This window comes from Carcharodon carcharias, chromosome 7 (assembly GCF_017639515.1).
Source record: "Carcharodon carcharias isolate sCarCar2 chromosome 7, sCarCar2.pri, whole genome shotgun sequence".
NCBI lineage: Eukaryota > Metazoa > Chordata > Chondrichthyes > Lamniformes > Lamnidae > Carcharodon > Carcharodon carcharias.
The window spans coordinates 59,170,798-59,184,692 of record NC_054473.1 but is presented as its reverse complement, the minus strand read 5'-3'; the positions used below and the strand labels follow the sequence as shown (position 1 = coordinate 59,184,692).

The 13,895-nt window shown below is 41.4% G+C and overlaps 1 protein-coding gene across 5 annotated transcripts in view; it reads left to right on the top strand.

Annotated features, from left to right (window-relative positions):
• shq1 (SHQ1, H/ACA ribonucleoprotein assembly factor) overlaps nt 1–13,895 on the top strand; it is a 128,313-nt gene that overhangs the window by 55,657 nt on the left and 58,761 nt on the right. For all 5 annotated transcript variants that reach the window (XM_041190776.1, XM_041190774.1, XM_041190773.1 and 2 more), the window contains 3 exons: nt 354–508; nt 1,193–1,246; nt 6,555–6,678. In XM_041190776.1, the coding sequence (XP_041046710.1) occupies nt 354–508; nt 1,193–1,246; nt 6,555–6,678 (333 nt within the window). The remainder of the gene's footprint in view (nt 1–353; nt 509–1,192; nt 1,247–6,554; nt 6,679–13,895) is intronic.

Below are 13,895 nucleotides of genomic sequence, written 5' to 3'. Positions count from 1 at the left end.
TCTCATTAAATAGCAGAGTGGGCTCGAAGGGCTGAATGGCCTACCGCTCCTATTTCTTATGTTCTCTAACCCTCTCCAACACTGTACCACACTTTGCTCCTTTTAAGAAATTTGCCCTAATACTTCAAATGGCTCAATGATATGTTTTATAATGCCTTTGTGAAGCACCTTGGGTTATTATATTAAAGGTGCTATGTCAGGACAGATTGTTGTACAATTCAGTTCATGAAACTTATCATTATTTAACACATTTGTTTTAAAATTTATTTTAAAAATGTGCTTTCTAAAGCTTTTGGATGATTAAAAAACTGAAACAGAAATGTTATTAAAATCTACCCCTCTCCTGCCCTCAGTCAAATTTTCTGAAGATGAAAAGAAACAGTTGCGGAACTTCACCAACAAGAATTACCTGTTGGATAAAAAGTCTTGCCAAAATATTTGCCTCAGCCTGCTTGACATTATCCTTGCGTTTGCTTATGAAGTCCGCAGTACTGAAGGGGAAACTAATGTGAGTCCACCTGCTAATTCATACAATTGACTTTTTAAAAAAAAATACCACGTTTGAGCTCATTAGAATGCGGAATCTCAGTGCTGGGAAACAGTGTTACTTTCCAACATTGGGTATCTACAATCAGCATCGGCCACTGAGAGTCAACTTCAAGGCCAGTCAGTTTATCATCTAACTGCTTATCAAGTTCCTTGTAGAATTCTACTGCCATTACCTTTCAAAGTTTTAACTTGCTATTTTAGTGAAGTTCCTTCATGTCATGCATAATACGCTGAGGACTTCAGTTTTTTTACACAAGCAGATAGTCACAGGCTATAGCAATTCCAAATTACATTCTTCCATTTCCCACATTGAGCCATTTTTATGTGGCAGCAGTTTGTCCTTAGCCACAAACATATTTAAGATTGTGGATACGTATTATACATACACTCCTCACAGGTAGCGGGAAGAGGGAGAGCAGTTTGACAGTTATGAGCTGGATTTCATTCATATTCCAGAAGAGGAAGGATGATAAAGTAGTTCATTGCATTCTGTACTATTTGTCTATCTACAGCTTCCCACCATCCCCTTATTCAGATGACTGGTATAAAAGTAAAAATTGAGATGTTCACAGCAAAGTCAATAACTTGTTAATGATGGCTTAAAGTGGGCAATCTTTTTATATCATCATTGTTTTCTTTCCAGGCTGAATCCTCATGGAACATCTGGAAACTGAGCGGGACGCTATGTTGGCTTGAAGTAAGAGAAATGCCTTTTTATGTCATTTGTATTTCCTCATGCATAGACTTGAGCAAATCAGTCAATTTAAGAGTCCCCAGCAGTATCCAGCAACTAAATAAATGTTCAGTCATCAAAGCTTATCTCTCTAGGACATTAACTCTGCAATTGTGGATATAAGAGCCTAAATGGGTACCAAGTTGCTACGAGTCATTGATCGACTGGAGTGACAGATGGCAAATGCCTCTTTAGCTGTTGGATAAAAGCCAATAGAGAGTCGCTGAAGGTTGATAATGCTTTAGTTATCTACTATACAAGGTTGACATGGGAGAATTTCTCAAAGTGAGAGACAACAGCCACTGTTAGATTGCCTGTTTGCTGAGCTTTTGAATTGGGTGAGCTGTGCAATTTGCGTATTTAGCTACAGATATGGAGGTGTATTCACTGGACCTTGATCTGCAAAAAAAAAAGTTTTTCCCATTTATCCCCTTTTTCTAAGAGGAGTGATAGTCCTGAGATATATGCCCAAATCTGCCAGCCTTTCCTTTATCTTGCCCAAGTGATAATTCTTTATGAATGAGCATGGTCACTAATCGTTAGCAGACTGTTTGACTGTTACAGGCCATTGTGTTCTCTCCTGCTATCCACACATTCTGCCAGATGTTTAGATTGTACTGGATGCTTCAGTCATACTCTGTACAGGAACTATTCTTGTAGGCAACCCCCTTACTCCTTATAAACCAAAGTGTAACTTTAGGTACGCAATAGCTTTTTCATCCCCCAGGCGATAAAGAGAAACCCTTGTTATTATGGTTCACTAAATTGACATGATTCATGTGCTCCCTTCATCTTCAAATAAGGGAAGAGTAAACGGTGCCAGACCATGCTTCAGGCTATGAAGTACAAATCCAAAATAAAAATACCTGGAAAAACTCAGCAGGTCTGGCAGCATCTGCAGAGAGGAACACAGTTAATGTTTCGAGTCTGTGTGACTGTAGAGGAAACCGCATTGGGAGCAACGAATGCAGTAGACTAAATTGAGGGAAATGCAAGTGAAATGCTGCTTCACTTCAAAGGAGTGTTTGGGCCCTTGGATGGTGAGGAGAGGGGAAGTAAAGGGGCAGGTGTTGCACCTTCTGTGGTTACATGGGAAGGTTCTGTGGGAGGGGGTTGAGGTGTAGGGGGTGATGGAGGAGTGAACCAGGATGTCCCGGAGGGAATGATCCCTTGATCCCTGCGGAATGCCGCGGTGGGGTGGTGGTGGTGGTGGTGGTGGATGAAGGGGTGAAGGGAAGATGTGTTTGGTGGTGGCATCATGCTGAGTTGGCGGAAATGGCGGAGGATGATTCTTTGAATGCAGAGGCTAGGGTGATAAGTGAGGACAAGGGGGACCCTATCATGGTTCTGGGAGGGAGAGGAACGTGTGAGGGCGGATGCGCGGGAGATGGGCCGGACACGGTTGAGGGCCCTGTCAACCACTGTGGGTGGAAAACCTCGGTTAAGGAAGAAGGAAGACATGTCAGAGGAACTGTTTTTGAAAGTGGCATCATCAGAACAGATGTGACGGTGGCGAAGGAACTGAGAGAAAGGAATGGAGTCCTTACAGGAAGCAGGGTGTGAGGAGCTGTAGTCAAGGTAGTTGTGGGAGTTGGTGGACAGTCTATCACCAGAAATTGAGACAGAGAGGTCAAGGAAGGGAAGGGAAGTGTCAGAGATGGACCATGTGAAAATGATGGAGGGGTGGAAAATCCAAGTTGTTCCAAGTAAAAAGTAGACAGTAGTAGAAAACCAATTCAGATTTTGGTTGATTACAGAGCCTTAAAATTGCACCTGCCCATGAGCTGTCTGAAGTTGGAGCCTGCTGACTGGTGCAAGTACCTCCTTGTTCCTTTTGAAGTTCAGAAATTGGGAAGTCAAGCTGTCCTTCTGTAGTTGAACAAAACTTAAATTCAAACAATCATTTCTTGCACTCCAACCATTTACTAGACCCAAACTTATTTTAATTCATTGTCAAACCATTATTGTATGCTGATTGTTCTCAGTACTAAACAAGCAGTAAGAGGCTTAGAAGTTTAACTTTCTTTGCAATCAAAAAGTGTTTGCATATTGGTAATGCCTAACTTCCTGAGTATGAAAGGCCATGTTGTTGTTTGATGAGAATAAGGAACCTGCCATATGGGAATGACGACTTTATATTCTATCATTGACATAATAAAATGTTCACCTGAAGCATTATCAGGCAAGATTTGAGGATTGTGAGGCTGAAGGAGGTTACAAAGATAGGAAGGGTGAGGCATGAAGGGATTTTAATTTTAAAATTAAGGCACTGCTGAACCAGGTCCCAATTATAAGTCAGCAAGCACAGGGATGATAGATGAATGAGACTTATGCGAGCTTGGATATAAGCAGTGCAAGCTGAGGTTTATAGAGTGCTAAAAATAGGAGGCTGGCATTGAAGTATTCACATGGTCCATCTCTGACACTTCCCTTCCCTTCCCTTCCTTGACCTCTTTGTCTCAATTTCTGGTGATAGACTGTCCACCAATATTCATTACAAGCCTACCGACTCCCACAGCTACCTCGACTACAGCTCCTCACACCCCGCTTCCTGTAAGGAGCCATCCCTTTCTCTCAGTTCCTTCGCCTCCATCACAACTTTTCTGATGATGCCACTTTCAAAAACAGTTCCTCTGACATGTCTTCCTTCTTCCTTAACCGAGGTTTTCCACCCACGGTGGTTGACAGGGCCCTCAACCGTGTCCGGCCCATCTCCCACGCATCCGCCTCACACCTTGCTCTCCCTCCCAGAACCATGAAAGGATCCCCTTGTCCTCACTTATCACCCCACCAGCCTCCGCATTCAAAGGATCATCCTCCGTCATTTCTGCCAACTCCAGCATGATGCCACTACCAAACACATCTTCCCTTCACTCCCCCTGGTGGCATTCCGCAGGGATCATTCCTCCCGGGACACCCTGGTCCACTCCTGCATCACCCTCTACACCTCAACTCCCTCCCACGGCACCTTTCCATGCAATCGCAGAAGGTGCAACACCTGCCCCTTTACTTCCCCTCTCCTCACCGTCCAAGGGCCCAAACACTCCTTTCAAGTGAAGCAGCATTTCACTTGCACTTCCCTCAATTTAGTCTACTGCATTCGTTGCTCCCAATGCGGTTTCCTCGACATTGGAGAGACCAAACGTAGACTGGGTGATCGCTTTGTGGAACACCTTCGGTCTGTCCGCAAGTATGACCCAGACCTCCCTGTCAATTGCCATTTCAACACTCCCACTCTGTTCTCATGCCCACATGTCTGTCCTTGGCATGCTGCATTGTTCCAGTGAAGCTCAACGTAAACTGGAGGAACAGCACCTCCTCTTCCGACTAGGCACTCAACAGCCTTCCGGACTGAATATCGAATTCAACAATTTTAGATCATGAACTTTCTCCTTCATCCCCATCCCCTTTCCGATCCCCCTCTCCCTTTTCCCAATAATTTATATAGATTTTCCTTTACCCACCTATTTCCATTATTTTAAAATACATTTCCATCCATTGTTTTATCTCTGCCTTTTAGCCTATTTTGATCCCTCCCCCAACCCCACTTCCACTAGGGCTATCTGTACCTTTATTATCACATTCCTTAGATAATATCACCACCATCAACACCTCTTTGTCCTTTTGTCTATGACATCTTTTGGCTATCTCCACCTATCACTGGCCCTCTATCCATCTCTACCTGTCCCACCCCCCTTAAACCAGCTTATATTTCACCTTTTTTTCCTTAGTTCTGTTGAAGAGTCATCTGGTCTCGAAACGTTAACTGTGTTCCTCTCTGCAGATGCTGTCAGACCTGCTGAGTTTTTCCAGGTATTTTTGTTTTTGTATTGAAATATTCAAGTCTAGTGGTAACAAAGATATGGATGAGGATTTCAGCAGCAGATGAGCTGAGGCACGGTGAAGTCAGGCCATGTTTCATATGTAAAAATAGGCTATCTCTTGGTGACAGAGCAGATAGATATTAGAAATATGGCAATGTTCTTGTGATAAGTAATGGGTCTCCCTGTCTATTGTGGTTCATACATTTGCACTTTTCAAGAAAACATCAGCAAGTAATAAGCAAGAAAGCGGCCTCATTGAATCGCTTTTCTTAGCGCAGAAATACATACTAGGTGTTGTGCACCCATTGCTGTTCCAGGTCAAATCACCAACGACCACAGGCCAGGGATCAAACTGGAAACATTGAGTTTGCACGACACTGTAGCTCACCAACAGTGAGACTGTTCACTGTTTTCTACCATTAGAAATTTTAATGCTGTGTAGGAGGCTGCCTGAATTTTTTAAATTCAAAAAGGTATGGCATTGACAGACCTCTTTTTTGGAAGCATGTTTGATGTTGGAAGCTTGAAATGTTGGAACAATTAATGCAAACCTATAATCTAATTACAGTGCAATGTGGCAGCATGGCACTCCAATATATGCTTCTCCTTGTTCCCATTGTGTGAATAAAGCACCCCCCCCCCCAACCTTTGGCTTAGTATTTGTGGTGACAATGCAAGTGGCTGCTGGAAGGTGCAGTAAATGCCTTGGGGAAAGGGGGAGGAATTTGCATTTAGTTTCTTTACTCAAAATGCATGGCCTGTGCTCTGCATCTTCCTAGGATTATGTGACCATGTTCAAAAATTCCATGTGAACCCAAGAGTGTGCTGCCAGGTGAAACCTCCTCGATATGTATCAAACAAAAGCTGAATAATTGAAACCTTCTGCAGTGTATCCCAATGTTCTTACTTTTTAAATTCACACATTAGAGCTATTGGTGAATTAGGATTGGCTGTTCTATTTCAGTCGCATGTAATCTCATTGCTCTTATTTACAGTTTGTCATTGAAAATAAGAGCCTTCATTCATAAGTTCAAGGTGAGGGGCAGGATGTTTAGGGGGTGTGTGAGGAAAATCTTTTTTACCCAGAGGGTGGTGATGGTCTGGAATGCGCTGCCTGGGAGGGTGGTGGAGGCGGGTTGCCTCATCCTTTAAAAAGTACCTGGATGAGCACTTGGCACGTCATAACATTCAAGGCTATGGTCCAAGGGCTGGTATTTGGGATTAGGTAGGTAGATCAGGTGTTTCTCACATACCGGTGCAGACTTGATGGGCCGAAGGGCCTCTCCTGCACTGAGAGATTCTGCGATTCATAGTTACCTTAACTGAAATAAAATTGTTGGTGGTTGTCCTTGAGTGAAAATAAATTAAGCTGTGTTTAAAATGAATGGAATATGGTTGTTAATGATACAGATGTATATCAATGGACTTACTTTTGTTTAACCAAACAGACTTACCATTCTCTTCAAGAAGTTCTTGTATCCTTCAGCAGAAGAGTTCTGTGTTATCCCTTGTACAGACATTTCCACTTGGCTTTGAAAGCTGTTGAGGATGCAGTGTTAATACTTCAGCTGGGTAAGAACCATTTGTAAAACCGAACTGAAAATGTTAAAAAGGATAAGAATTTCCCTTCACAACTTGATCACCAAAGATGCTGTTCAGTGTGTCTGTCGTATCAATCTTAGAGTGAGCCAAATTAGATTGTGTAGAGACCTGCCTGTGGAACTACAGTCGGGGGTCAGTCAAGGTCTTCAGTAGGGGAAAGTATCCGGTCTGGTAACAAAGCATCAAGTTCCGAATGTGTTTTTTTTATAACAAGCAATAAGTGCAGAATGAGCCATCCCTTTGATAATTTTGATTTAAGGGATCACTTGAATTGATGTATTATACACATGTAGACGACACCGTCTTGAATTGCTATCACATCCATGTATATAACAGAACTGTGTTTTGCATTCTTAAGAATAAGTCTCATAGCTGGATACTTATTTTTGTTTCCCTTGCCACTGCCCCACTCTCCATGTTCTCCTTATAGCTGGGGGTGGGACTGACAGGAGGACTTTTGCCTGATTTCTATCTAGTAGAATTTATTATTATGGAGAGAGATTTCAATGTAGAATTCATTGTTTGGTTTAATGCAGAACCTATTCACTGACAAGTGACCCTGAAGAATTAGCTCAAAGCACAGTTCAAATCTCATTCTGTCTCATTCAGATAGAAACACTGTCAAATGTTTCAATAAAAGTGCTCCTGATGGGGGGAAAAAACTTTAAAATCAGAAATAAAGCTTAGAACTGTTTCAATCTTAGTTACTAAAACCACATTGTTACTTCAGAGTGAAGTTTTGTTGGCATTGCTGATTGCTGTTGATTTCCTTTGCCAACCTTATCTGTAGGCATGATGCCAACCTACTTTACTTCTCCACTGCCTCGTTTAACCTTCCCGCCCACCCCACTGCCCCCGTGCTGTCAGGCTTCTTGTCTAACACTGTCTTGGAAAAGTTACGGTATATTCCAGTTAAACATTGTGAAGAGAGACATCATTCCCTTTGGGCCCTGCCATGAACATCATTTCTAACTCAGCCACTGCATCAGAGAACCGTATTGCTTGCAACCTTGGCATCCTATTTGACCCCAAGTTGAGCTTCCAACCCCATATCCCCTCCATCACCAAGGCAGCCTATGCCCATCTCCACTCAGCCCTTTTGCTGCTGAATACCTCATTCATGCCTTTGTCACCTCCAGACTCAGTCATTCTAATGCTGTCCTGGCTGACCCTACAGGCTTCCCATCTTCCGTAAACCTCAACTTATCCAACACTTTGCAGCCTTATCCTATCCCATGCCAAAGTCTGCTTACCTATCATCAGTCAATGGGGCTTCCTAAAGCATCAAATTTAAAATTCTCATCCCCATGTTTGAATCCCTCATGGCTTTGACCTTCCTTTTCGCTGTCACCTCCTACAGACCTGCTTGACCAACCACCCATCTCAAACTCTGCTTTCCTCCAACTCTATTCTCTTGTGTGTTCCCTCATCCCATTGTCCCACCGTTGAGAGCCATATCTTCTCCTGCATCAGCTCCACCCTCTGCTATTCCCTGGATAAGCTCCTTTACCCCTCCCTTGCTCTCATCATTAAACCCCTTCTATACAGTCACCATTTTGATCACCTTCCTAATATATCTCATTTGGCTCTGATGCCCTTTTCCTTTCTGACTATGCCCCTGTAACGTCCCTTGGAACCTTTTTTTACTTTAAAGATGCGCAGTGGTGATATTTGTAACCTGGTTTGTGGAACCAAATTAGATAATAGGTGAGGCAACTCCAGGAGCCAATTTGCAAACGGATGTTGGATGGAATACATGGTTAGACAAATTTAACTTAATTTTCCATACTGGATGAGGCATGTAGAGAATTGCATTTGTTACTGCGCATGGAGTTCTGATAGTTTGACTGGGTTTTAATAAAGTTGAGTAAATTAACTTGCTCAAATTTTTTGTAAAATTCCTAAAATTGTGAAGGGCTACATGAGTTGCCAGGTCCTGAATTTGCTGACTGCTGATGTAAATATTTTGTCAAATTTGTTTTATTGTTGTAGAGACTAAGGTTTATTATATAAATATGAAACATTATCATCATGGACACTGTGCATAATATAATGACAGCCACAAAATTTAGTTTTAAAGGAGAAAATATATTTTGTTTGTTTTTAATGCAATTGCAAGTGATGTAATTTTGTTGATATGCCTTATCATTACACATTCTGTCAGTAAATTATGTGGTAGAAATCATGTTTATAGGCTAAACTTAGTGTTTTCGGAGTACAAACCACTCCTTGGAAAGATCATTTGACCACATTATTTCAGCGGCGTTGTGAAAGATGCAACCTTGGCCAGTTAAGAAAACATTTTGTGAATGTACTTGATCTTGTGATTAAACTCTACAGAAGTGCAGATGATGAGTATATAGACATAATTTGATGTCCCTCTAAGAATTTAGTGGTGTCCCACATTAATTCACTGTTCAGCTGAATAGCTTGTCCAAATCCCCTGAAAAAATTAACTGCAAAGCTATGCATTTATGCTGTAGAATAATTGTTGCAATGTGAGCCAGTGGCATATTGATTATGCATAAATTACATTGGTATTTAGTAAATTGCCACAGTGTATTGGCTGTCAAGCTCTTGCTGAACTTCTGTTTTGGGTCACAAGCCAAATATTGTTGTTGAGAATAGTAGGTTTCATATTTGGATGTTTTGTTTGAAAGCCAAGTATTGTTTCACTAGACTCTGAATCAAGCATTTGTCAGGTATAATGATGTTTGTGTGCACTGTCCTAATGATGTACTTATATGGGACGACAGAAGAATACCCTCTGCTGCAGCAGTTCTGTTTTTCACACTGGTTGTCTTTGCAGTTTTTCTGATTAAGTGCCAAAGAACATTCAAGTTATGCTCTGTGCAGGTGCCATTGTATTAAACCTATACCAACTCCTCTCACGTGTACAATGTTTTGTGTAGAGGTAGTTTGCAGAGTTGCACACACTGGCTCATTTCAGAAGTAGGCAAGTGAGGAAAGAAAACCTACGGCCCTGGTTTCTAACTTCCCGTTTCTCTTTCCCTTCTGTACACTGTTTCTTTCTCCCCTCTCATTTTAACCACTTCCTTAAGACCTAGCTGAACTAAGATTTAGGAAACTAAGTAATGTAATAGTATAAGAAGGTAGCACAAAAGAAATGGCAGCAGTAAATTTTAAAAATCATTTTTTTGTGAGTGTAATTGATTTCTTTATTTGCTCCTTCCGGTAGTGAAAAGACAAGTAGGTCAACCTCTTCAACCCAGGCAACAACAATTCCCTAAGATATGCACAAGAGGAGTCTGGAAATTAGAGGTTTGAGTTTCCCATCTCCAAAGCAATATAGTTGAGATTGTCAGCTCAGTGGCATTGAGGAGGAAACCTGCCTCTTCATCGTCAATAAGCTGTTAAAGAAATAACTTAAATTATAGCACTTATGTGCTTGGGACATCCCACAGCACTTCATAAGAACATAAGAAATAGGAGCAGGAGCCGACCACATGTTCTGTTGAGCCTGCCCCGCCATTTAATTCAATCATGGCTGATCTTCTGCCTCAACTCCACTTTCTCATCCGCTCCCCATATCCCTTGATTCTCTGAGATCCCATTTCACAGCTGATGAAGTGTAATCCCTGTTCCAATGTGGACAATCTTTTAATGGTTGTTTTGTAGTGCAGAACTTGAATATTGCTGAAAAAAAACATGCTATTAAAGCTTTTTGTCTTGCACTCTTCAGGACAGCTGTGCAAGATAAGCCAGCAATAAAGGGAACAACAATTTATCCTGCATGTGAAGAGAATGCTGATTGGTTGGCAAGTGTACTCTGCACTCGGGAGACTGTTCTTCCTGGTACATTGCTCCTGGTAATGCCTTGATCAATTAGAGTTGACCTGCCTGATTTGAATTTGAAATAAAAGCTTGGCAGTTAATTGTTCGCTCATTCTCCATGGCAATGCCTCTCCCAAACAGAGTCCACTTACCAACCAATCTGCACTCTCTTCTCATGCAATACAAATTGCTGTTCCCTTTACTGTTGGTTTATCTTGCATAGCTGTCCTGATGAGTGCAAGACAAAAAGCTTCAATAGTATGTCTCTTATTTCAGCAGTCTTCTAATGCTAAGAACTCCTGATTATCCAACCTGAATTAAGCAATATAAATAACACAGCAAAGTGGAAATTTGGTGATGGAAAAAATGGAATCATTAGATAATTTAAATGAAGTGACTTTGGATGAACAGGGGGTGGACTATAGGCCCTTGCACTATATTGCCTCTTAATTTGTAGTTCATTTTGGAATCGCGATACAAGTTTTTTTTCCCTGCAGCACTTGAGCACAAGACTTGGATAACAATGTTTTGAAGGGTTCTCTTTCATGTATACAGTCAGAAGTAAGTTGCTTGTTTTCAACTCTGTTTGACAGAAAGAAACCAGCTTGATTCAAATTGTTGCCTACAACAATTGTGTTTCTGATTCACTCTGTTATTTAGAGGTGGTCAAAGAGTATGAATAACAGGCAAAATGATGAATATAGCACTGGTAAGGAAATGTGGAACGCTAAATGACAACCTCTCATTTTGGCCTTTATCTTTAAGATTGGGTATGTTTAATATTCACATTAATATTTGGTTGTCAAGTCATGTGATTGATAACATGACTTAAAATGTAGTTAGTTAGCACTTTCATCAACAGCAAAGAAAGTGTAAAAACAAAAAAACTGCGGATGCTGGAAATCCAAAACAAAAACAGAATTACCTGGAAAAACTCAGCAGGTCTGGCAGCATCGGCGGAGAAGAAAAGAGTTGACGTTTCGAGTCCTCATGACCCTTCGACAGAACTTGAGTTCGAGTCCAGGAAAGAGCTGAAATATAAGCTGGTTTAAGGTGTGTGTGTGGGGGGCGGAGAGATAGAGAGACAGAGAGGTGGAGGGGGTTGGTGTGGTTGTAGCGACAAACAAGCAGTGATAGAAGCAGATCATCAAAAGATGTCAACAACAATAGTACAATAGAACACATAGGTGTTAAAGATAAAGTTGGTGATATTATCTAAACGAATGTGCTAATTAAGAATGGATGGTAGGGCACTCAAGGTATAGCTCTAGTGGGTTTTTTTTTATATAATGGAAATAGGTGGGAAAAGGAAAATCTTTATAATTTATTGGGAAAAAAAAAAGGGGGAAACAGAAAGGGGGTGGGGATGGGGGAGGGGACTCACGACCTAAAGTTGTTGAATTCAATATTCAGTCCGGAAGGCTGTAAAGTCCCTAGTCGGAAGATGAGGTGTTGTTCCTCCAGTTTGCGTTGGGCTTCCAGTGAAGCCCAACGCAAACTGGAGGAACAACACCTCATCTTCCGACTAGGGACTTTACAGCCTTCCGGACTGAATATTGAATTCAACAACTTTAGGTCGTGAGTCCCCTCCCCCATCCCCACCCCCTTTCTGTTTCCCCCTTTTTTTTTTCCCAATAAATTATAAAGATTTTCCTTTTCCCACCTATTTCCATTATATAAAAAAAAAACCCACTAGAGCTATACCTTGAGTGCCCTACCATCCATTCTTAATTAGCACATTCGTTTAGATAATATCACCAACTTTATCTTTAACACCTATGTGTTCTATTGTACTATTGTTGTTGACATCTTTTGATGATCTGCTTCTATCACTGCTTGTTTGTCGCTACAACCACACCAACCCCCTCCACCTCTCTGTCTCTCTATCTCTCCGCCCCCCACACACACACCTTAAACCAGCTTATATTTCAGCTCTTTCCTGGACTCGAACTCAAGTTCTGTCGAAGGGTCATGAGGACTCGAAACGTCAACTCTTTTCTTCTCCGCAAAGAAAGTGTAGGTGAGCACTGCCATTAATGGTAGAGAGCAAACAGAGACTAAACTAAGTGAGGAGAATAATCCATTGAACAATCAGTAACTAATAGAGTTTTATATTTAAATAGATAAAATATTCCCTTCCCTGCTCCCCACCCTTAAACAAGGTAAATTAATCCTTAAGACAAAGTCATCTTAGAAGCCATAAGACAGAAATATTGCAGTTGGTATTGTGTGGTGACCAGAACTGAACATTGTGTTGTAGTTCAGTCTGTCTCTTGCATTATAGTCTTTGTGCAATCTCATGGGGCTGTATTCAATTTTACAGGCTACATATCCTAGCACTTTATTAGTTTTCTATTTGAATTGCCTAAGCCCAGTGTCTGGATAGACTTTCAAACTTGATTCTCTGAGATGATCCCGAGCAACCCATGAAATCATCAGATTTCTGTCTGTGAACCAGTCTCTATAGAATTTGGTGTCTCCCCCCCCCCCCCCCGCCATTTTTTCCATATTTGCTGAGTACTACCATTTAATTACTGTATCCAGGAAAACACCATTTTCCTTTCAGTGGCTGCCTTGTGCACGTTACCCATAGGAGTGTGTCAGTATTTACTGAGAGTGTCTGGAGTTAATATTTGCATAGGGTCATTGGGAGTGTGTCAACGTTTCCAATGTGTTTCACGTGAAGAAAACTTTGTAAACCAGTGGTCCAGCAGTGCTTTATTGCCCCTTGGTGCCTTTCTAGTCAACTCGTGTGAATGCAGTTCCATTAATTTTTGCATTGTTATCGCAAATTAGCAATACCAATTGAAATACTTGCAGAATTCTAGTTTTTGAGATGTTTGCAATGTATAAAGTGTGAGATCCCATTGGAATCAGACACTCATAAGATCAGTTGACTAATTTTGTGCAGATTGTAACAATTAAAAATGAAGCTTAACGGAAGTGGTGCAGTTATTGCTCTGTTCTTTTACAGTGTCCCAAATATGTTTCATCTTCATCTCAGTTCTGCTACTAGGATGTGCAGAGGTGAGGCGATTCACGTAGGGTGAGAGGGAAGATTGAAAAGTAAGAATTACAGAGGAATGATAAAATGTCACAAGTTCTGCCTTGAGAACCTAAGATCTAAAAGAGGGAATAGAATTGTAAACTTAACACTGAAATATTCATCCTGTTTCTCGTCTCCCTCTGCCACATGGTACCCTCCCCGTTTATGCTGAAAGGATTCAGGATTGGTGCAGTGAGATTGGGTCATTGATGAATTCAAAGGTGGGGCGGGGAGGAGGCTGAGATCGTCTTAATTTTCACATCTACCTCCTGAATAAATGATGACCTATTTTGATGTTTAAAGCTGGGAATGGTAATAACAATCAAAATGAGTTACCAGACTCTTC